This window comes from Rhyacophila brunnea, unplaced genomic scaffold (assembly GCF_057557595.1).
Source record: "Rhyacophila brunnea isolate RB1 unplaced genomic scaffold, BYU_Rbru_1.0 scaffold_10, whole genome shotgun sequence".
NCBI lineage: Eukaryota > Metazoa > Arthropoda > Insecta > Trichoptera > Rhyacophilidae > Rhyacophila > Rhyacophila brunnea.
This window is the reverse complement of record NW_028232752.1, coordinates 28,091,602-28,117,837: the sequence shown is the minus strand read 5'-3', so window position 1 is coordinate 28,117,837 and position 26,236 is coordinate 28,091,602. Positions and strand designations below refer to the sequence as shown.

The following is a 26,236-nucleotide window of genomic DNA, read 5'->3' as shown; positions in this document are numbered from 1 at the left end:
GGTAATTTTTTTTCTCCCAAATATTGAGAATTATCTTGTGGATATTTGCTTCTAGTGTTGGGCCACCACTTTTTATCAGCTCGGCTGTTATCCTGTTGGTTCCAGGTGCTTTATTGTTTTTCAGCGTTCTCAATGCTCTTTTTACTTCAGGCAGAGTAGGTTCATCAATAAATTCCTCAGCAGTGTGGCATAATACTTCTTCCGTTTCCTCATGATCATTACTATTTAAAAGTGTTGTGAAATAACCTTTCCATCTTTCCATAATGTCCTCCTTTTTGATCAGCATTTTTCCTTCACTATCCTTACAGGAGTTTAATCTGGGTTGATAGGATTTCGTTAGATTTCGAAGAGTCTTGTAATTTTTTTTGGGATCATTGTTTCTTCTTTGATATTCCATGTCTTGGAGTATTCTCTTGAGCATCATTCGCTTTTTCTCTCGACAGAGCTTTGTTGCAGTTTTTCTCTTTTCTTTATAAGTTTCGAAATTTTGGCACGTTTCCCTTTGTAGGCATTTCTTCCTTGCTTCATTTTTTTTAAACAGTGCTTGCCTGCAATCATCATCAAACGATCTTGCATCTATTTTTGCTTTATTTTACCCCAGAATTTTTGTGGCACTCGTGATAGTACAGTTTTTTGTATTTTCCCAGTCCACATTCACATCATCGGTTATTAAGTCATTTTTAAGTTTGTTTCTATAGATTCCTGGTATTTATACAAAATTTCTTCATCTCTCAATTTTTCAGCTTTCCATTTAGTTCTTCTCGGGCCTTCTTTTTTCAGTATTAAGGAGATTTTTTGTTTTAATTTTACTCTCACCAGGAAGTGATCAGAATCGCAATTGGCTCCTCTGCAGACGCGCACATCGTCCACTGTTGTCTCTCTTCTTTTCGATATAAGAGTGTGATGTGGTTGCATGTTTTACTTCCAGGTATTTTCCAGGTTCCTTTGTGGATATTTTTATGTTTAAACCATGTACTACTAATTATTAAATTATTTGCAGCCGCTAAAAAGCATAGACGTTCACCATTATCGCTTGCCATTTCATGCAAACTATGCTGCCCAGCTACTTATTTAAATGCTTCCTCTTTTCCAATTTTTGCATTGAAGTCTACCAAGATAATTAGAGCATCATGTGGGGAGACTTTTTTGCAGGCTCTCTGCAGATCTTCATTGTACATATAATCGTTTGTTCTTAATTCTTTGCTTGGGTCGTTGGTTTATGGGGAATCCGGGGTCCAAGGCAGTTGTTTTGGTGTTCGTAATTGTTTTTTTTACCGTGTTGGGTGATTAGCCCTACGACGAACCCTCCTCTATCCGGGCTTGGGACCGGCCATAGCGTAGGTAGAGTCGTTCCCTATTACTATAGGCAGAGTTCCCTCCCTATAGTAATAGTATGTAATGAGCATTTAGGTAATAGATACCTACATTAGGTCACTGTTACATTCTTACTCGTCGTATATGTTTGTTCTCTAGGCGAGGGTTATGATGATGGTCAAGAATCCCTATCACTCGCGTCATCTCAGGACACACCAGCATATTTTCATAGCATCGACAAATACAACCTGTAGCCCAGTCCTGTGCAGAATTTTGCAGGGAAAGGGCTACTTGTCAATTTCTTCAAATGTCCTATATAATATTATAATTTAAAATTTTCGAATTAAAATTGATTTAATTAAGTCTTGTATTATTCCATTTGAGTATTTTTTGCGACTTGGGTTTTGCCTCATCGCATCATCCGGCACTATGCATGTGTTTTTCCACGTGAGTGTGTATTTGGCATTGGTGACTGAGTATAATGCATGAAGTTGCTGAAAGGCGAAACTAGGATCGTAAAAAACAATGAATGAATAGTAAAAGACTCTAAATCAACAATAAACACACATTTAACAATATATCGTTTATTACGGGCAACTAGATCTGTCGATTTTTACTTAAAACTTGAAAATACTACATTGTTCAAAAAATGTCCCGTTAAACCTTTTTTATTAATCTCATAATTTAATCAAATCGGTATCAGATTTCGGAACCACTGTTCTAGATTGTGGGTCAGATAATTTAAATAATTTACCTCAAGTGGCGTAAAAATAGAAATCTTGGGGGTAATGAGTATATTGTAATAAAATTGTACGATTTTTTTAAATATCTAAGTGAAGCGAATCTACCTTGAAGTGACCATTTGTTATGTTGGTAATAATGTAAATCGGGCAATGGATTCGAACACATCCAACTAACCTATCGTTGAAAACTTTTCTACTCTTATAAAATTAAAAACAAAGTAGAAAAATCTGTTAAATCCTGAAGACAATATCCAAATTACTTTGACGTCAAAATGCCTCCATTTAATTAAATGATGTCGTATCAAAAATGAAACGATACAATTTCTCCAAAACCTGAAGTAAAATAGCTGACAATGAAACTCTTTGGTTTAATTGTTGCATGTTATATTTCAATTTGTATTTGATCTAGTGCAAGAACGCAATGGGCTGAGTGAATGGCTTACAGTAATTCCCTGTAAAAAGTATTTTAATACAACCTTCATTCCGTTAAGGCCAGTACACTCCGTTTAGCACCGGACACTATAATTTTCTTCTTACCACAATATACTATTTTTTTATTTCATGGAGTTAATTTATAATAATTGTATTTATTATATAAATGAATTCAATAAACAATTTTAAATTTAAATGCTCTTTAAGTTTTCCGATTTTTACTTTTAAATCGATGGGGGAATATCGTTATAAATTAATATATTATCATAAACTACTTTTTTTAATCAACGATGTGTTCAGATCAGAATGTAACATATTGAACATATTTCATTTAAAAAAGATATACTTATACAACTTCCAGAAAAAATCTTTTGAAAAAGGCCCAGCGGGACTCGAACCTGCATCCACTGGATTCGCGCCAATATGGTTTACCAATTGAGCGATGTTTATCGTTTTTATTACGACATATTTGAAGCGCACCTGCTTCGAAATGTTATTTTTTTTTTGTGATAAAACTCAAAAAAGTATTTCGACTCCTCGCCTATTCAATTCTAAACTTTCCTAAACGCCAAACCATAAAATGTGCAGGAAAGCGAAATTTAGAAATTACGAACCTATACTTAATTCGATTGTAGTTCTGTCATATCGAAATATTAAAAAAAAACATTCTTTGTGCTTCAAATTACAATTAATTTTGAGGAATTTTGTCCAATTACAAATTTATGAATAATTCTATACATTGGCAAATAATGTCACTTCGGATACTTAGAAGTGGCATTAAAATAGTTGTTTCTTAAATTCAATATGATCCTATGCATTTAGGTTTATACAGAAATACAGAAATGTCGGAAATTTTATAGAGAATCGATTGAAAAACGTATTTCGAAAAATTGGCGTTTAGGATAGTTTAGAATTGAATAGACGTCCTGTTCTGTTTTAGAACGTTGTCGATATATAATTTAAATATTTTCAAATTAATAAAGACATTTAATGATACGGAAATGGATTTTTTTATTTCAAAATAATACCAAAGTTTATTATCTTGAAGATATCTGAAGATAAACTTCAGGTCGCGTGTGACAGCATAGCATGGAAGTCGGTAAACTTAATTTAGAAGCCGTTCGAAGATGAAAGTGATTTCTGTGACGACGCGGCGAAGCATCGTCCGCTGTTCTTCCGCAACGCGTTGCGGAGTAAAATTGACATCCTCCACCGGCCGGTGGCGCTGCGGTGGGCGGCGGAGACGGGCGGGGGCGGCGTCTTGGCCCGACGCCTGCCGCCTATCGCCACTCGCCTACCTCAGTGCAAAATCCGCGCGGTCTGTACCGCACGTGCCGACGAAGTCCGCCTGAATAACTCCGCCAAACTGTAGTTGAAACACTAGTTCGCGAATACCCAACACCACTCGCAACAGTTAACACGAATGATTACACCTGTGTGAAAAAAATACACGACGCAAAAATCAGTGTTAAAGTATTGTTATAAAAAAAAATCCGACGTCCTTTGAAGCGACGCCGAGAAAACGACGTCGATAACGGTCGAGTATGTTTATTTTTGTTTTGTTTTGCTTTTTCAAAAGGCTGTTGCGCTTCGATTATGACACTTTTAAAAGCTATTTATAAGAAATATAAACACGAATAAACGGAATATATTTATTACAATTTTTAATATCTCTGTCATTGACTTTTTTCACGACGGTAGCCTTAACATATGTTTGTTTTTATTGTCAAAACATCAGTTATCTTCAATATTATAAACCTCAACTAATCAAAAGATTATAATATCATACATTGTATATACAGTTACGTTAATAAAGTATTCAATAAACTTTTAAAAATATACGTATATATTGATTATAACAAGTCGTTGTTATTTTCAGTTAAATTTTAACAAGCTGTTTAATCTTGAAGCTTGATTAAAATACGGCTGATATATTTTTCCATTATTTGTTATTAAATTAATCTCCATTCATATTTTTTGCTGCATGTGGACTATTTGGTGTGTTTAGACTACGGTCTGGTTATCTTTTAATCCTATCCACCATATGTGTCGTTCTCTCTACAGAGAACGGAGTTTCGACTCGAACGAAGGTTAACATATGGCACAGTGATTAGTGAAAAGTACTCGCAGTTTGCAAATATTCGATAATTATTATCGCAGGATATTCACTAAGCGATGCGAGTCGCATTATCTTCGATGTGACATTTGATTATCCGTTAAATTACAGGTTCACGATTTAAAAAAATGCAGAAAATAATATATTGTAAAATAAAAAAAAAAATAGAATAGGATTTACTAAATCTTTACATGGACACGGAGAACTGTCGTTAGTTGATAATGTCCATATGCGAGAAAGAAACCCCATCATTAATGATATTAAATTACGTGGATAACTAAGTTAGTGTTACATTTTAAATATTTTATTTTAATACGAATTAATAGTTTACACAATTAAAATTGTCCAATATAAAGTGTACTACATTTAATAAGAATCTACAAACGCAAGCTCGTATAATATTTAAGTATTTAAGTAAAGATGTATCTTGTATTGCAATTCGGGAAAAAATATAACAGAAATAAGGATTTTTTTAACACAAAACTTACAATGTGTATAATATTATAAAATATTTTTTGGATTACTAGATTTGAATCTATAAGTCATGGTAAATCAAAATGTACATAATCTATTCTGTATATCTAATCATCTGATATTTATATACCTTAAATCTTTATCTAATCGTAATTGATTTAAATTAAAATGTTTTTATAAGGGTTGGTGAACTGGGAAAAGTGGGGGAGGGGGTCCCAGCTAGATTATAATAAAAACAAAATGTTAACAATACAATTGGTGAATCAACATACTAACATGACTCTTATTTTTACATAGGGCGGGACTCTTAATGACTGCTACGTAGCAACATATTTTTTTTATATTACTCCAACCTCCAATAAAATGAATAAGTAGCTTTAACTCACATTTTTCGAATTATGAAAATTGATGTAAGGTTGGGAAGAAAAAAACTATTTAACAAAAATATTAATAATATTCACGATTTTACGACATTTTGAAAACATTAGCTGTAGAGATATTACTAAAATTTTAAGCGAAAATTTAATTATGTAATTACTATATTTTATATTATAAATTTATATTTATATTTTTTTTCCAATTAAGAAGGGTTCGGTGAATGCTCATATGAAACTGGTGGGGGTCAGTACCTCCAACAAGGTTAAGAACCACTGTTTTATAATATGTTAGTTAAAATGTTTAATTATAATATTACATGCGTATATTTTGCATCAGATGGGGCTTGAACTCATAACCATTGCAATCCGTTCACCGTGCTACTGATGCACTCACTAGTCACGATGAAATAACCTAAGAAAGGTTTTTGCAAATATTTTTTTTTCATTATACCATTTATTATTTTACACTATTTAATAATGTAACATTCTTATTTAATGTCTTTTTCTTTTCCATCGTCGTCAATCTCCTTACTGGGAATCGTGATCATCACGGAATTGGTACTGTGACATTCTGGATCAATCTTCTCCAGTTTTATGTAGTCTTTGTAAGTCTTGCCATGTATGCTATCGGTTGAGTAGTTAATTTCTTCACTTAGTCACTTCACTCATCGGTGGTCGTCCATATCAGTGATGCCAACCGTACTATAATAATAGTACAATACTATAATTTTGATTTCGCGAAAAATGTAAAATACTATAATTTTACGCCAAATATACCAAACTACTATAATTTTAAAGGATTCAAGACGAAAAATATTCCTGTACTATATATTTTTCAGAAATACTATAATTTTTACTCCTTTGTACTATAATCAGTATAGAAAAATATGGCAACACTGGTCCATATGCCTCTTTTACCAGACACATTGCCTAGAACAACCAATCTTATATATAAATTATTCAATACTGATTATATAATATAATGTTTTAAGAATGTTAGATTCTTTATTATGAAAAAAATATAATTTTTATTATTTATAAGTACAAGAACGCCGATAACCAAGTTTGATTAACATCAGACATCTCTTACGATTTAGTAATATCATTAACCTACCTTAATTGGTGGAATTTTAAGTACCTCAGTTTAAACGTAATCATAAGTAATAATTCACATGAATTATAGACGGATCGATAGCTTAGAGGCCAAAGCACTCGCCCAGAAAGTGAAAGACGTGAGTTCGAATCATACTTTGTCCAACTTTTTTACCTTTTTATAGGTACATATGTATGTTTCTGAGGTTTTTCAAAATTCCGAGAAACTGGCCATATTGTAGTTTTATAAAAAAATCTATATCAAGACTTGAGATTCATCTGTATAAAATTGAATATACAGTGTCAATTTAATACATTAAAACGTAGCACTTCCGTTATGATGAAGACAAATTTATATATATCCATATCCATTATAATCTATCGACTCTTTTTCATCAATTATACAGCATTGTCGCAATAATTATTTATTTTAGTTGCTATTAATCTCTGGCTTGTATATATGACATAATATTATTACGACGAGTAAATAAATGTCGGTACAAGCCCATAAGTATAGTATAATGATTGCAGTAGCGAAGGGTGGAAATAGGCTGTTGAGATCCGCCATAAATAGTGCACACTAAACTTTGTTAGTCATAAGGTCATAAGTATTTATTTTCATTGAAATAAGACTACAATGTACAGATACAGATAAAATTCATTTCAATCCTGCGAAGCCAAGCCATAAGAGATAGTAGTAAAAAAATACTCGTCTATCTGGAAAATATTTAAATTATGCAATTAAATCATACATAATTTGGATATGTTATAGATAAAACAATATTTTGAATATACCTATTATAGTTTGGTTTAGGCAGGGCTCAATGAATTAAAAAATGAACCAACAATATGTGTAAGTAATATATATTCTTAATCCTACGAAAACATAAAAGTATCTATAAATGAAAAAGTGTGCACAATTTTGTCACATCGCCGAAAGTATACCAAAACTATTATGGTTTGGTTTAGGCAGGGTGTAATTGATTTTTCAAAACTTACCAACACCATCTGTAAATAGTAGACATGGTTCAATAAAAACAAATACGTATGACTATCAATGTTTAATGTGCACTATTTATGGCGGATCTTAATAGTCTACCTCCACCCTTCGTTACTGGTCTATAGGTATAGTATAATGATTGTAATGCTAAAATAGTTCACCGAGTTCCCACCAATAGCAAATCTGCTAATAGAACTGTTGCCAGATATTACAGTCCTCTCAAAAAACTTTACACGTTTTCCAGTAAACAACACTGTGATTACTTCTGCGAACTAATCTTTTCATCTTTGAAACTTTATGAGGAAGTACCAACCTCCGTCGTGCAGTATTACGGAAGTCTGGGAAATATTAATAATAAAATTTATTTCGTAATATTATTCTGGTGAGAAAAAACGATCTGCTCTACAGCTAATGATAATATTATATCAGGTGAGTTCAACCGGTTGCAAAATCTTCAGTCTATTGAGAAGCAAATACTCAATAATACTATCGACCGACGGTACTTGATGGAATTTGAATTTAAATTCTAATGGATTTAAGTTTTGTACTATTCCATTTGAGTCGTTTTTTGCGACCCGGGTTTCGCCTTTTGGCATCTTCAGGCACTGTGTACACTCACCAAAAGGCAAACACACACTGACAACGAACACTATTAACTCTAATTTATATAACAAATCAATACAATAAAGTAGGAAAAACTGCAATACCTACCTTTTAAGTCAAGGATCCAATAAAAAAATGTAACAAACAAAATTATGAATAGTTAAAGGGTTTGTAAAAAACCCTACATTATCAACAATAATACACTCGATAAGCGTATAATACATCGTCAAAACTTAATAATAGAACATTTTAGTAATTATAAAGAATAAAAATACTACACGCAAGATGTGTAAAATCATCCATTCTGGGAACAATGGTAACTTGTTGCGAATTAATAGAGTTAACTAATGAGATATATGTACGATATCAGTCTTTAAAAGTTATTAGTTAAACAATTAATATTCAATAATATTCTTACATGGCACCTACTTTTTCTTAAAACTTCTCGCATTACATGTAGTTTGCCGGATTTATAAAACATTTAAAACATTTGAATGAAAATATCACTTTTAATTACAAAATAGTTGGACACCCGTGATGTATCTACATATATACCATGATGGGATCGCGACTAAAGAGAATGTGTTTAAGATATGTACTCCAGAAATATAATTTTATTACAATCTTTTGCGGTTTTTTAGTATAATCCAATAGTCGTTAAATATATCGAATTTTAATCCAATTACACTGTTCATTCTTGGTGGAAAACTATTTTTGGATAATATTATTTCACTCGATGTAAGTCGAATAATTATAGAATATAAGAATGCGCGAACGACTAAAAATCTACTGACCACGAAATACTAAATATTATTATTAAGTCCACACGGTGGAGATCAGTAGCGAAGAGTGGAGGTAGGGCGGTAGGCTGTTAAGATCCGATATAAATACTGCACACTTAACTTTGTCGGTTGAACGTTTTTTGTTTTCTTCAAACTAAGACTGCAATGTGTAGATAGTGTTTGTTAGTTTTTAAATTTCAATTAAACCCAGCCTAATCCAATTTATAGTAGATAATAGTCAACAAATATTCGTTCATCTGTAAAATATCTAAAATTTTTGCCATTAAATGATACATAATTTTACATAATAAATTTTATAGATAAAAGAATATTTTTTATCGATTATGGTTTGGTTTGGGTATGGCTTAATGAATTTAAAAAAAACTAATCAACACCATCTGTAAAATGTATTCTTAATTCAACGAAATCAAATAAGTATGACTCAAAAAGTGGGCACTTTTTTATAGGATCACCCATAGCATACCTAAACTATTATAGTTTGGTTTAGGCAGGGTATAAATTGAATTTTAAAACTAACAAGCACCATCAGCAAATTGTATTCTTAGTTCAATGAAAACAAATAAGTATGACTGACAAAGTTTAGTGTCCACTATTTATGTCGAATATTAACAGCTTACCTCCACATCTCGCCTTGGGTGGAGATCTATAAGTTTTATACTCTCCGTATTTAAAATAAAATATCGATTTACCATTTTCTGATAGTGTTATAAAATTGGAAAATATCGGTTGTAAATTATACCTAAAAATACTTTCTACTTAAACATATAAGGTATTAGTGGGTTATGCACTTACATAAATTGTGCCCGCTTATTCCATTCGCAAAGGCAGTTATATATTTTAAAATGCCTAATTTTAGTGTGTTTTGTAATACTAATATATCTAATTCAGTATGTCTTATACATCAACAAAATATGTAATATTAATGTTGTATATTTTTTTATGGATATAATTGCACTTTCTGTGTATACGTAAAAATATATTTACCATTATCACTCCTACGCAAAATTCGTTTACCGTTAAATCTATATGGTCTTTGGTCAGTATCAACCAACCAATCACTGGAAAAAGTGATTATTGGCATACACCGTATGGGCACACTGACACTTCTCTGCAATGTTGGTTATATTATATTATATTATAATATATTATATAGATAGACAATTTTATTTAACATACATTTATAAATTTATTTATAATACTGACTGTATGTACTTAATAGAATTTGAATTTATATTCTAGTTAATGTGGGTTCTATATTATAGTTAAATATTAAACTAATAATGTAGTTATTTTATGATACTTTAATATATTATTTTAATATATAAACAGTCAGTAATTACAATCTATGACGGTTGTATATTTATTATAAGGAGATTAAACACGGTGCTTGAAGATGCAGAAAGGCGAAACCCGTGTCATTAGAACTGATTCTGCGCATCTATTATAATATACACAAGACTGCTATCGGCGGATATAGGCGGCTTTAGGCAGCTATCGAGGGTGGTTTATCATATGTATATATTCAGGTATAATAATTGTTACAATAAGTTAGCCGTCTAAACTGTCAAAACTGTCTATCTCGCTCTAAAAGTTAACACAGCCAAGAGAGGTGCTGTTAAAATATAGCACTTATTGTAGCAATTACAACTAATTTATTGTAACAATTAAAATACCTCAATACATAAATACGATAAACTACCCTCGGTAGCATCCATGTGTATAGAATAGTTGCGCAGACGGGATTTTACTAAACTCATACAAACCAGAATTAAATTTTTTAATACTCCGTTAATATCTTATAAGAAGGTAATACAATAAAATTTAATGTTTTCTTACATCTTCGGCCTATTATCGTATTTATTAATTGTATAATTTGTAAAAATATTTGTTTTTTACCCTTATTGTTAGGTTCAACTACGTTAATTTTAATAAAAACTATAGGATATCATATAATATCAAATTAGGTAATATTTCCACTCAAAATTCTCCATAATATCAACTTAAATCATGTTTGTTACTTCGTAACTTCCAGGATATTATTTAATAAGTGGAAGTAAAAACACTATGCGTTTAGAGGCAAGTTATTGATATAATTATTCAATTATAAAGACGATATTTAAATTAAATTTATTGCATGTAGCTGTATGAGTTAATCACTTGTGTAATCATATTTTTTGCATGAATTAAAAAAAATGAGTACGATAGAATACTGACCCACTATTACTTAATGATTCGATCAGAGTTGAATGAAAAATGTATCTAAATTATTATGACAGTCACTGTTGTAACGGCCGCTGAAAAAAAACGGGCCAAAAACTAAGTCAATTAATATACCAAATAAAGGCAAACTGAATATTCACTGAGTAGTAGATAGAGTCGGTTATTCGCTGCTGGAGTATGATTTAGGCAACTGGTTGATTTGTGTGCGCAATATTTGATTAGTGTAGTAGGTATTACTTAATTAATGCACCGATTGCTAAATGCAGAATTATAATATGCAACCAAAGAAAATTTCTTTGCCTTCTGCTATACTCACTAATTGAATGATGTTTATTAGTGGGTAAGCATTTTGTGAATGGAAATACATACGTAAATTGTTGTATATTATTACGAAAATTTGTACAGTAATATTAGCTGTTGTAGAGCACACGACGAACCAGTCAATCATTCAAAGACTATGTACAGATAAAGAAACGGCCCCAGAGTAATAATATAAAGAGAGTGTTTATTGTTCAGCTATATGAAGCCGTGTTTTTTGCGAATAACGCACAGTAGAACCTCAATTTTATTATTATTAACTTAAGCATGAAACGTTATACCATCATGTTGCTTCTCAGGACGGCTACCAAATTTAATCACAATGTAGTTAACTATATTTTCTACTAAATCAACTAAAAATAATTACCACTAACTTTATATTTAACACAAAAACAATAAATTTTAGTAATACGTGCTCGTAGTTTTTGAATGAATGGAGTCATTCAAACCAATATTTACCGGCGACGTGTACAAAAAATGTTTATTTCAGCCGTATAAATTCTATCTTATTCTAATGCATATTGCGGAGAATATAAGCGTGCCGAATGTTTTCTCATTCGCATTTAAGGTTCTGTCTTATATAAACCTTTTTTAACATATTTTTTGACGTGGACCGGATACCCTAAATATACTGGTGGTTCTAGATAGCCTTCAGGGAAGGCGAAGCAAATGAAGAGCGTCGGCGCGCTGGAGAGATCAAGTGAAGGAGTTTACTGGGGACAGCCTTCACTCTTCAATAAGGGGTGAAGAGTCGTGGTTCAAAGTGGCCATAATCCTCAGCTACGAGGGAATTATTATTAATAAAATTGAAATGTTTATATGTACTTGTGTTCAGTTAAAATTAAAAAAAAATACTGGATCAATATTGATGAAATCTATGGAGTTGGTAACTACTTAGTAAACTTTTGCTATATTTTCACGTCGATTATCGATATCTCAAAAGAAAATTCTCGAAAAATAACGCACTTGCAACAATATAAGCTGTATAGCGCGGTTTGAAAAGCGCGGGACTAGAAATTAAACAAATAATAATACGAATCAGTATATTTCTTCATTGTGTACATATACAGATACACAATATGTTTAATTTTTCTTTACGTATTAGATAATAGAGGGTACACAGAACTAATGGGAACCGAAATACCTAACGGGTGTGGAGTAACAGGCAACCGATCTCCAGTGTGGAATAACATGGGATAAACTTAAACAGGTGTCAAAAATACGTCATTCTAAACTTGTCCTTCGTTCTGATAACTGCTCTCGGCTTATGCATTGGCACTTATTCAATATTGGTGTATTTGAAGGTTGCAATATACACTATTGCACGTATATAATGTGTGTTTCATTTTCATAGGACACTTACACATTCAAAACCCTGTATTGGGGTATAACCTATCTGACATATATTTATTACTATGTTCTGTATATGGTATCTATGTACTCGTATTATATAAAGATATTTATAAAAGTTCTTTAAGATTGATATTAGACTACAGATAATATTTTAGTACGTATTATAAAAGATGCTTTCGGGAACCTAATGAAAAATAAAGTGTTTATTTAGTTCTAAAAAACAGTTGTTTTTATTACTTGTATTAAAACAATTGTTAATTGTTGCCAAAAAATAAGTCTTTATTGATTTTTTTAGTTTTATCTGTAATCGATCTCGAGAATTAATTATGGGAAAACTCACACATTCAAAACCGTGCATTATATTTATTATTCTGTTCTGTGTTCTGTGTTCTGTTCTGTATAATTGAAACAGCTATGTTATAATAATTAATGTAACTGCTGTACAAATAAGCAAATTATTTAATAATAAGAGTAATTTAATAGTTTTTAACCGAAATTTCTCTACAGTTTTTTTTCACTTGTCAGTCAAATTGACTGCACTCACTTTTTACACATTAATTAACTTTACATTTTGTGGGGCTACAGCTCTAGATATATGAAACAGCTGTTACACATTTAATAAGGTAGTACATTTTACTCGATTTAAAAAAATACTATTTCACCAACAGTATTTTAATCTAAGCAAACCTAACTTAATTTTAGTGACGAAAGTGGAACATTATGAAATAATTAATACCAGAGCGATAAAGACATTTTATTTGTTTTTTTTTCTTTCACTATTTTATGCAAGTTGTGATTATTGTCAGTCAGCTTACAGTTTTAAAATGTCGTGATTTTGTGAACGAGAATTATTGCAATCATTATCATTATGTACCTAGTTGAAAGTAAACGATCGATGTTATATTATACAAAAAAATATATTCAGTAAAATAATATAATATATTTTTTAAATAAAACTATTTTTTATTCAATGAATGATACCCATTTAGATTTAAGAAAGTCGTATGCTTTACTGAACATTCATCGTTGATACATTGACTCAAAAATTACAAAATGTGGAATTCAAAATAATGGTTGGCATATTTCGGCGTGATTAGTGAATGCATCGAATTGTGATAGTTTGAAGTATTTATGAATGCGTTGCAGAAATAATGGAAACTGAAATACCTAACGGGTAAGGAGAAGCAGGCAACCGATCTCGAGTAAGAAAGAATACGTCATACATCGAATACTGACAACTGCTATCGGCTTATGTATTGCCGCTAATTTAATATTGGTGTATTATACATACTATTGCACGTCTATAATGCGTGGTTCATTTTCGTAGTACATGAACACCTAGGGGTGGCAGGTTATATGAAAGTATGGTGGGACGGGCTGGTAATCAATTTGTGGCAAAATTTGAATGTTAACATTATATTATATGGGTACATTATAATGACCAAAGTAAATCCTCTGTGATGCCCTGATTTTTTTTTATCGCGTCGCTATTTTTCGTAAGTTATCGGCTATTGTTGGCCTGCTTCATTCAGCTGTATGAGAAAGCCGATTCCTTGCCCCTCTTTTAATTTAATATCTCTATGATTCACACATTCAAAACCTGCGAATCGAAAAAGAATCAAAAAATCGAAAAATTCTAAATTCACTGTATTGGTATATACCCTATCGGAATTATATTTATTAATCTATTCTGTAGCGTTGCAGTTTTGAGCATTATGCCAATGCGTTACCATTCATAAAATTATTATTTTTAATACTTAATAATATATAATAATTATGTAAGTGACAAACCTAGCGGCGACGTTGGGCATAAAGGAAACGTCTGGCGGCAGAATCCAGGGAGCGGCTAAATTCTCAAATAATCATTGTATAACCAAATTCTTAATATAAATAACGTTGATTAAAATAAAATAATTAATTATGATTTTCTTGATTTATTGGGGTGTAGGATTTTTGGGTGGGCGCTCGGGTGGTAACTACTTTGCGCGAGTCTGCATTCATCACCATCATAAGTGAAAATATTATTGACGATATTTGCGATGTTATTATATTGTATTATTATAATTATCATCATCAGCCTGAATCGGTCCACTACCGCAAGCTGATTCCAGTCCTCGCGGTCTAATCAGCTGTTGGGCCCATCGGACTGTTCGACACGGTCGCCACAAAGGCCATTTATGTTGTATTTAAAAATTTGCGACTCCTTATTGCGGAGGTATAGATCTCTTCACGCCTGTATTGTTTTAGCTTTGTTTTTGTATCTTATATATTATCATTACATTTATTTACTTTTGCTAAGGGCCCACATGCCCCACGTTGACCAAATTGGAGTTTTAAGGTATTTTCAGAGCACGTTGTAGATACTCTATGTAATTTTGAAACCTTATTATCCTTTATATTAATTATTTTAAAGATTTGATGACTGCATAAAGTATTTTTATTACTAAAATAATATTCTTTTAAACCTCTCGATCTAATATTTTAGAATACAGTCATATTTAAGTACATCCATGTGCGGTGGTGTTAAGATTTTTTAGATTTATTAATTTTTAAACGTATTTATAAAACCATTAGTAAAATTAATATTAACATTATATTAAAGTGAAATATTTACGATAAAAAATGTATTTATCATCTTTGTGATTCCAAATTTGACAAGAATTAGGCATTTTATTATTCAAAAAATGGGCACGATTAACACATTTGAAGATAATTCTATAGATACTTATTATAAGCTATGTCTTTGACCATTCAAATGTGATAAAACATCTTACGAACAATGATTGTTTCATAATAATTATTGACCTAAGAATAAGGTAGTATTTTTTTGAAATACGCTATTTCTATTGGCATTTCCCAGTGGTTAAACTAAAACATACGGCCGTAGTCATACATTGACAAACAATAAATGAAGTAGGGAGTAAGATTATGTTAACGCGCGTGTTTGAACATGTACCTAACTGAAAAAAACGATTTTTTTAATGTTCAATTATATGAAAAAATATTGTTGATATATTATTTAATTTATTTAATGCATTTATGGTTTTAAAATCTAATATTTTCAAACACAGAATTAATACAGTTTCCATTAACTTCTGACTTCCTTAGTGTTATAATTTTGTAGAGAAGAAAATGTTGAATCATATTCAAAATTTCAAAAACAGTGAAAATCATGTAATCTAGTTGTAGTATTGAGGTGACGATATGTTTGATGAATGAATACTTCATACATATGAATTTGGTGACACAACTTTTCTCATAATATATGTAAGTAATTAATATAATATTATGATATTTAAGTGTTAATAAACATTTTTTTTTCTTTACAGACCCGGTTTGGAGCCTATCGAACTGATCAACTATTACCTGAGACGTTATACAAGAATAGTATTCGTTTACCTTCAAAAACAAGTTACATTAAATAAATTCACATTTTAACGAACGTATCGATATTGGACATTCTCTCGAATAACTAGTAACGTTTCGTTCTTTATGTAAAGTTACGCGTAATTAAATTAGATTTATTTTGAATTAATTACAGCGCCCGCTAAATGCAGTTTTCATTTCGCATATTGTTTTCTGTTACCGCCTCTAGTCAAGATTGATTGTGAAAGAATAAATCATTCCAGATAGGATACTGCCATGTAATATGTACCGCACGAATTAGGCCCAAAGACCGCGGCTAAAAATCACTTTCGTTATAATAATCAATCGACATAATATCCGAACCGTATAAAACAATAATTAAAACCGGATTTTATTCGTGTCGCCGTTTTAACAGCAAAAGCGCGCGCAATTCAGAGAAAAAAAATCGCAAACCGGTTCCAGATTAGCGAACTTATTCGAACGAGTGAGATAGATAAACAATAAATCGCGTCGAAAAAAGGGGGTCAGGTATATTACGTAACGGTCAAAATGGAGGATTTGAAATACAACGACAAAATGGCGGATGTGGTGTTCGAAAAGGAAAATGGCGGCAAGGAGACAGCTGTTGATTCCGCGCTTTATTTCGCTGACGGGGCGTCATGTTCTGGATCTACTGACGAAGATTCCGCATACGATTCGGCCGCAATGAGCGTCGATAATGACTGCGACGAAACAGCGTCCAACAAAAGCGTCGGGAGTGGAAAGTCCAGCGTGGGCTCTGAAGTTAAAACGTACCCGGACGATTGTCCGGTAGTGTCCGCGAATAATGCTGTGGCGTATTACGATGTGCTGACTCCTGGGCCGCGAGGACGTTCCCCCAAGAAGCCGAGGGTCACTTGCCCTAGTTACTACCAGGTGGATATGTCGGAGACTCACTACCAATCACAATATGATCAGGTGAGTTTTCTCAAATTATATACAACATATCGTTCAAACATTGTGTACCTACATCATAAACTATTGATTTATGTCTAAGCTAGGATTGTACACGACCTATTTCTATTTTTTAGCATGAAACATGCTTTTGTCTTGACCACCCGGGTGGATTCGTTACGAAAACATCGCACAGGCACACAGCGGTAACGAAAACGAAAAAATAAAGTCACGAAAGTAGCGCGGGCGAGCGGCTTTACACTAGTCTTACGTGAGCGACGCGCGCAACTCAAATGTATAACCGTATAATTGTACAACCAAAAAAAGACTGTTTACGAACATTTTCACACACGGTTATACGTTTGAGTTGCGCGAGCCGCTCAACGCTTCGCCGACTTCGTCATGTATTTTAGTCAAATATGTTAATTGTTAAGATAAGAAATGACAAGGTAATCATAATGACACAATATAAGTCTTTCCAACAAAGTCTACGGATTGTACAGGCTAATCTCGCAAATACACCTTAACATAAATATAAAAATACCCAGACAATTCTGGAGAAAGATCGAATTGATTGATGTTTTTTATTTATGTAATTTGGCTTCGCTTGATGTTTTCTATATATTAGCCTATTTCAAATATGATGACAGTTGTTTATTTATTAATCTGATATCTGATAATCTAGTGTTATATAAATATTACCCATTATAATCTAATCCAACTATAGATAGAGAAAAAACGGGTACAGCTACAAGAACCACATAGGTATATTATGTACGCACTAAGTATGCGCTAAATTTTACATTAACACAGAAAGGCCGCTGCAGGTGGCGTGGTGAGGTACCTCTTGTAGTCCTGGCGCTGGTCTTTGATTCGGGGGCCCCGAGTTCGATTCTCGATGACGTCACAATATATTTATCTGATTTTATGAAAGTCTGGGTGTTTGTGATTGTTTCTCTTCTATTAATAAATACACTACTGTCATTAGGGATTCCAATCCCGGGATCCCGAGCTATTTTCGATACCTATGAATCCCGGGATTAATAAACATAATCCAGAAACTTTCGGGATTGACTTTTTATTAATTTTTATGGAAAATAAAATAAAAACGAAAATATAACAGAAAAAATACTTTTAATAACAAATAAGTACATTAGAAATAAACTGAGATTGATTTATACCCATGTGTAAGTTGCCGATTATTTTTTTTTTTTTTACATAAATTAATAAAAATGAGAAAGATTGGATAAAAGAATGGCTTCGCACCATTAACAAAGTAATTCCACCATGATCTCATACGTTTTACGGCAGTTTCATATTTGTCTGACTAATCAGATTTATGAAGCGGAAAGGCCATAAGTACACCATGATTTGCTTTACTATTTTAAATCTCGCTAGCCCATTCATTAAGTCTTTACTATCAGAAACAGCAATCTCATATTAAATTCAGATTATTATTTACTCCATTAAACTTGTGTATTTCCAAGATTGAACGTATAGAATGTTAACAATAAATATCTTAAATAGTATAAATTATACTTGATTTATTTTTGAACGATTTTATCAATGTTATTTGTAAATGTAAAAATTTTATATTAACAATGGAAAAAAATGATAAAGTCCCGGGACCAGTTCTGGGATCCCGGGATTGTCAAATTGTAATCCCGAAATCCCGGGATCAGAATTTTGGCTAGGGATCGGATTCCCTAACTGTCATTAGGCCTCATGGTCTGTTGTAGTGTTAAAAAAGAAAGAAGTAGACTGCCAGACAGAATTATACGCCAGATAAACTTGCAAGGACTGTATGAAATTAATGTACGGCTAGAAAATTAAAAACAAACCACTTTAAAATTATAGTGGAATCAAATTAACCGACTTATTAGCATTCAATTTAATATATCCGTAATTACTTTGGATATACGTTGTTGATAATCTTACTTTTATTGCAAATTGGCGAAATATTTTTCGCGGCCTTTTAACGTTGCGGAAATTCCCCATTTCCCTCAGGTGTCGCCATCGACGGATTAGTGCTAATAAATTAGATAAACCTATCGATATCGGATTAAAATAAATTACCTATCACGGGCAGGACGCAAATGCAATATTGGATTTATCAACATCGAAGTATAGGCAAACCAAATTACATAACATATCGATGAGTTTTTTTTTTGTTTGAACGTAATTCATTTACGGTGTAGATCAGTGGTTCTCATTTTATTTTGCGTCACGGTAAACTATTCAAATTACATTAAATTATAACTAGTAATTAATATCATAATAAAGGGTCTGGGTGAAATTTTATACTGGATAATCGTTTAATTTAGTAGTTTGTATAACAATAAATTCTATTCGGACTGTAAAAATTATACCGTTTAACACATCTGCCGGACATTGTATAATCCGAATCGAATCCCGCGCCTGGCAAATAAATTGATTTTTCAATGTGAAGATTCAGAGCATTGCCATTTTGATAAGAAACCTCTTCGGAGGGGATCAATCATATTATGTAGATTGTAGATCAAATTAATTGTATATTTTACCTATGTTCAATATGTCTTAGGTGCTGGTCTACACAATATGCTCGGTGGTGTGAATTTATCCGCAATCGAAACAGAATGTGATAGTTATTACCGTGTTTATCTCTTACATTACATTACTTTTTTTACTGAATAATATATAAGAATTAAGCATGTTACATTAGGGATTGCAATACCGGTATTTTAAAACCAGTATTCCAGTATTTATCAATACCGAAAAACTGGTTTTAAAAATCCAAAATACCGGAATTTTCGGTATTAAGAAGACACACTCGTTAACGTTTTTGAAAATGAATTTAATGTTATTTTTCCATTACTTTGTACTATTTTTCCTATACAATTGAGTAGTATATAAGTTATGTGCTGCTAAAATGCAAATGTATTGACTGAATCTAGGTGAAATAATAATAAAACAAAAAACGTCAAATATGTTATTATAAAATTGTTGCGATGAATTAACATAATATTATTTCGAAATAGAAAACATCCGTGACAAAATATTCAATCATATTATACAAGCGTTGAATTTAAGGGGGGACATGCTCAGCGTAACTCAAAATGGAGCTTTTATTCTATTTTCAAAACATTCATTAAACATTGTAGACAATCTATTTATATAATTTTGAAGCCTTATTATCCTTTATATTTATTTTAAACATTTGATGACTGCATAAAGTATTTTTATTACATAAAATAGTATTCTTTTAAACCTCTCGCTCTAATGTTTTAGAATATAATCATATTTCAGTACATAAATGTGCAGTGATGTTAAGATTTTTTACATTTATAATTTTTTAAACGCATTTATAAAACCATCAGTATAATTTATGTCGACATTACGAGAATATTTACGATAAAAAATTATATTGATAATCTCTGTGATCCCAAATTTGACAAGAATTAGGCATTTTATTATTCAACAAAATGGGCAAGATTAACACATTTGAAGATAATTCTAAAGATACATGATAGCGCGCGTGTTTGAACATGTACCGTTTAAAACCATAAATGCATTAAATAAATTAAAAAATACTATATCTACAATATTTTTTCATATAATTGAACATGTTTATAGGTACATGTTTAAACACACGCGTTAACATGCTCTTACTCCCTACTACAGTTTAAGTTTGTTAATTTATGGCTACGGCCGTATATTGTAGCTTAACCACTGGGGAATGCCAAAAGAAATGGCGTATTTCAAAAAAACACTACCTTATTCTTAGGTCAATAATTATTATAAAACAATCAATATTCGTAGGATGTTTATCACACTTTAATGGTCAAAAACATAGGTTGTAATTAATATCTTTAGAATTATCTTCAAATGTATTAATCTTGCTCATTTTTTGAATAATAAAATGCCTGATTCTTGTCAAATTTGGTATCACAGATTATCAATATAATTTTTTATCGTAAATATTTCACTATAATAATGTCCACATAAATTATACTGATGGTTTTATAAATGCGTTTAAAAATTAATAAATGTAAAAAATCTTAAAACCACTGCACATTTATGTACTGAAATATGACTATATTCTAAAACAATAGAGCGAGAGGTTTAAAAGAATGCTATTTTATGTAATAAAAATACTTTATGCAGTCATCAAATGTTTAAAATAAATATAAAGGATAATAAGGCTTTAAAATTATATAAATAGAATATCTACAACGTTTAAGGAATGTCCAGGACCATGCTTTTAAAATAGAATAAAAGCTCCATTTTGACCCACGCTGAGCACGTCCGCCCTTAAGAAGCTTTTCCTGTAGCCAGACTTATGTGCACTAGTCTTGATAAACTAGCCTTTTGGTGGGCTTTAGTTAAAATTACCAATATATTCAAATTATTTGTAAAAATCACCAGTTTTACAATATTATGATCAATACATATTTTTAAATGTCAACTTAATAAATGTGGATATGTAGGTTTTTGCTACACCTAAAATATTGTTTTAAAGAGATTCTAATAGCTATATGTACTGATAAATAATTCTGCTTTTTTATATATTGTAACGAATACCGGTATTTAAGAATAAATACCGAAAAACCGGTATTTATATTTTCCTTCGGTATTGCAATCCCTATGTAACATATATAATTTAAATCAGTGTCAGAAATATTATATCCATATACCTAATAGAAAAATACTAGATGTTTCAGTAGTGGTATGGATATGTTATGTATGTTCTAAAATCATTAAATTTATTCTATGTATAGATTACGGTTAGTTTTCTTGTATTTTTTGAATAGGTAGCATTTTCTTTTACTTTTCATCACAGTATTTCTATTTTAATGTATTTTTTAAATATACATTTAAAAACCTTTAAAATGCTTATTGTGACATAATATGAAAACAGACCCTTACAAAATCGAGTTAGGTATACCAATCCAAATAATTAAATTATATTGTTACGCGAATTTGTTTCTGCTTATGTCTTTGAAAATACCGAGGTCAAAATGAAACGTGATTTGTGAATAATGAGTTGGTATTGCGGTACAGCCACCCAGTTATAAATCTGGAGCCGAGAAGTAAGGTGACTTAAGTGAGAAACCCAATTTTTCGTCAAAAAATCTGTCTTTATTTTCGTTCGTAGTTCTAATATTTCGCGATTGTTATAATAATACCTAAGCGTAAAATTAATTTTTGTTCGGTTATAGTTTCATTTCGATATCTCAAATGATATCGAAGTTAAGATAAGATAACACACAAAAATATTGCACTTGCAACAATTCATCGTGAGTACGTTAAGTTGTCAGATAGCTGCGCTGGGAAGGTGAGATGAGGTACGAATAGAGGGGCATGCAATAATGACATTGAATTACAAATAGGTAAAATCATCGGATAGCAGCAGTGAAATGGTGTCGCGAAATTCGTGTAGAGGGCCTGAAACCTCACCATTGATTTTAACAAAGACACATCGAATTAGTTTATACTTATCTCACTCTACAAAGTTTCCGGGTATCTTTAGTAATGTATTATTATGTCGATATTTAAAACCACGGCACATGCGTTTTAAATAACATTAAGAAAATTATGTTTTGCCTCTACCGAATATTTTAGTTTTTTTCCCACTTAAGTCATTTCATCTTCCGGGTCCGTATAATATAATGCTTCACCCTATGTTATTAATCTGCTTATAAAATGACAAATATTATAATATTTTCATATATATATATATATATACGTATGATATATGCTGCATACATATATATATTATATTTATATATACCACGCAATATATTACGTTTTCCACAATTTATTTGAAAATAAAATTTCGTCGAGTAACATAATCAAAATGTCACGTAGAATTCTTTACGTATAGTAGGTACATAAAAAAACATTTTTTAAGATGTCTTCTTTGTCCATATAAAACTTGAATGTACCGTTCTGTACAATATTATCTACTTTGCTACCTTAAATATTTTTCAAAAATAGATTAAAAAAATTACGACAAACAGTAAAATTGTCTCTATTATTTAAGTATTTCAATGGGTGTAGTTTAGATAAAAATATTGATGGAATTTTGCAAAATTTGTGTCGCACTTAACCTTACATTTACCATAAAATTATATAACACATTTTTGTAGTTTTTAAACATCATAATATTTACTGCCACATATGTTTTCACTTCATCGCAAATGGTTATAGGTATCTAATTGTTAATTTATTTGTAAGGAGACATTTATTGTTACCTAGTATGTATTTATTTTGTGAAGTTGAGGAATAAAAATATGATTAGTGTAATTTCAACATACCCCTCACACCTGCGGAGACGCTTTCACATGTGCCAGGGCTAAAAAAATGCTAGATACTCTACCTCTCCACATTTTCACAAATTATCACCAGAAATACGAAAGTGTAAATGTGGAAACAATTTATGAACTCTTCTTATTTTGGTGTCTTCATTTACGCTCTATTCTAAACAGTTTCTAATATTATGCGAGATCGTATGTATTAATTCTGAAGAACATAATATGTCAAATATTAATATATTATTGTTCAAAGCTTTTAAAATCAATCACATATTATTATTTGACTGAAAAAAATCAAATATAATTTATAATAATTTGAAGAAATTTAGTACAAGTGTGATATTATAGTAAATTAGGCATGAGCATACACTATTTATTTTTATAAGTAGTATTGCATGTATGTAATAAACTGATTATCTATATCGATTTATTAAACCTTGTCCAGACTGACATATATCTGCCCGTAAACAACCATTGTATAAAAACATTTGTGTACGCATAATTTATTTTAAATATTTTTTTTAAAACCGCCAGGGATGAAAACATGTGAAAATGCAGTGCAATGAAAACTAGAGAGCGTGACCTCTTTGCAGGAATTTTTAAATGTTTAATCGGAAGTAGCGAAATGTTGTTTTGATTAAAACGTGGAATTTTGAATTATTTGTATTGTCCAAATTACATGTAAATTGACATTGTGTACAAATACAGGTACACATGAGAGCATGGCGAAGTCTTAGGTAACTAATCATGTAACATATCCAGACATAAAAATTACTGATAGCTTACATCCAAACGTAGGGTCCCGTGATACCCGATTAAGAACGAGTGTGGTTTAGTGGCGCCATTGACTTCAACGTCTACAGGTGTTGATATCTGCAAACATTTGTGAAAGAGTTTCAATCAAACGATTATGCACGTGAAGCGGTAAAAGTTCTAAATATTTTCATGATTTATTTGCGCGTATATTATGTATATTGGTTTGGGTAAGTGGATTTATAAAGCAACGTATCATAGTAGAATCTGAGCTTTGATGGATAATTTATATAAATATCACAATAATTTATAGCCAATAAAAAATACTTATGTTCTATTTTGGAGTAGAAATGGTGATTTACTACACTACATTTTTTATGAAATAAAAATAGCATTTATGGCTGAAGAGGATTATGATAAAGGACAAGACATTTTACTCGAAAGGAAGGTATAACTCACCGAGCTGTCATTGTAACTCGTAAACTTAACAATCGCTGTTCGTATTTCACTTTTCCTCCTACTAAGTCAGACCACGCGTTACGAAACAAGAAATATCACTTTATACTGGTTTTTAGTTTAGACTTAGTGCAAAAAGTCTAAAACATTCTAAATTTATAGAGAAAATTATACTTCATCCAAATTGTTATATAAATTATGTAGGTACATCATTAAATTGCAACATATCTAATTGGTTAATAATTGATTAAATTGGCAACTTACAATGGTGAAATAAAAACATTTTTTGATTTATAGATCTAGTCATGCCTGCCAATGTTTAACATGATTATTACAGCTATCGTTTATAATATTTATTTAAAAATTGATAATTTAATTACGCCATCTATGAAGGATCGAAGATAGCTTGACATTAATTTTTCCATTAAATTGCAATACAACGAACACTTATTAATGAAGTTGTTATTATAAAAAGGGTCTATATTATTGTAATACATTGGTGTTAAAAATGATTTTATTTGATTTAAAGGGCCTATTATAACAGTATAGATTCACAGCGTGGGGAATTAATTTTCATAATATCGCCACATTATTATCCAAATTCTTTCGAAAAGTTGGGTAAGGTGGAAGAAAGACATGCGATATACAATTTGATACTTTTACTTTTAATTTTAAATTTTAAGATAAGAAAATGCTTAGATATCTTTCAAAATATACCCATAAAATACTGAAATTTATTTCGCGTGTTTTTCATCACTCGTGAAATTTTTTGTTTTTGCATATATTGTACCCTTTTTATAGGGATGCCTTCGTTTTTAGAAATGTTTATCCTTTTAAAAGATGTGGTATGTATGTATTGTCGTGCATGTTGCAATTGGCATGACTGCATGCGAAGTAAAACGATAGTGGCGAACATGCCGGAAAAAATACGAACTACACTGCGCAGAGCATTTTGTCGTTCACCAATTTTCACAACCTATCAAATAGTACCATACAATGACAACAACGCGTCTCGCTTGCGCTTGAAGAATGAAATTGGCGAGACAGTCAAGACTTTTGCATGTAAACAGAGTTATTATCGCGATAGTTTAATTTGTTAGGTATCAGGAAATATATGGTCAGCACACGCGATCAGGTACCGCTGCAAAATATAGACATAGGACAGCATGCATATGAAGGGGTGGATAAGTTCACGTATCTCGGATCCAGCCTAAATACCCAACATAAGACAGCAGAGGAGATAAAAATCCGCCTTATCTCCGGGAATAAATGCTGGCATGCCTGCAAGCGACTGGTGGGGTCGAAAATTCTAGGCCGAAGAAGTAAACTTCTAATTTATAAAACAATTATAAGGCCAGTGGTCACTTATGGCTGTGAGACTTGGTGCTTAACTCAAAACGAGGAAAACAAATAAGCTGTCTTCGAGCGCAAAATACTCCGCAATATCTTTGGACCCACGTTGGAAAATGGGAACTACAGAATAAAAATTAACCACGAGTTGGAAGAGCTGATTGAACAGCAAACAATCATAAGATACTGTAAGTACCAAAGACTACGATGGGCGGGACATGTGGAGAGAATGCCTGAAGT

The 26,236-nt window shown here is 31.4% G+C and overlaps 1 protein-coding gene across 1 annotated transcript in view; it reads left to right on the top strand.

The window, feature by feature from the left end:
• Window positions 1-3,790: 3,790 nt before the first annotated feature.
• Window positions 3,791-26,236, top strand: part of LOC147079050 (terminal nucleotidyltransferase 5C) — a 366,674-nt gene continuing 344,228 nt past the window's right edge. Inside the window, exons 1-2 of the mRNA XM_085953068.1 lie at window positions 3,791-4,031; window positions 16,175-17,168. Coding sequence (XP_085809194.1) covers window positions 16,761-17,168 — 408 coding nt within the window. The 5' untranslated portion in view covers window positions 3,791-4,031; window positions 16,175-16,760. The remainder of the gene's footprint in view (window positions 4,032-16,174; window positions 17,169-26,236) is intronic.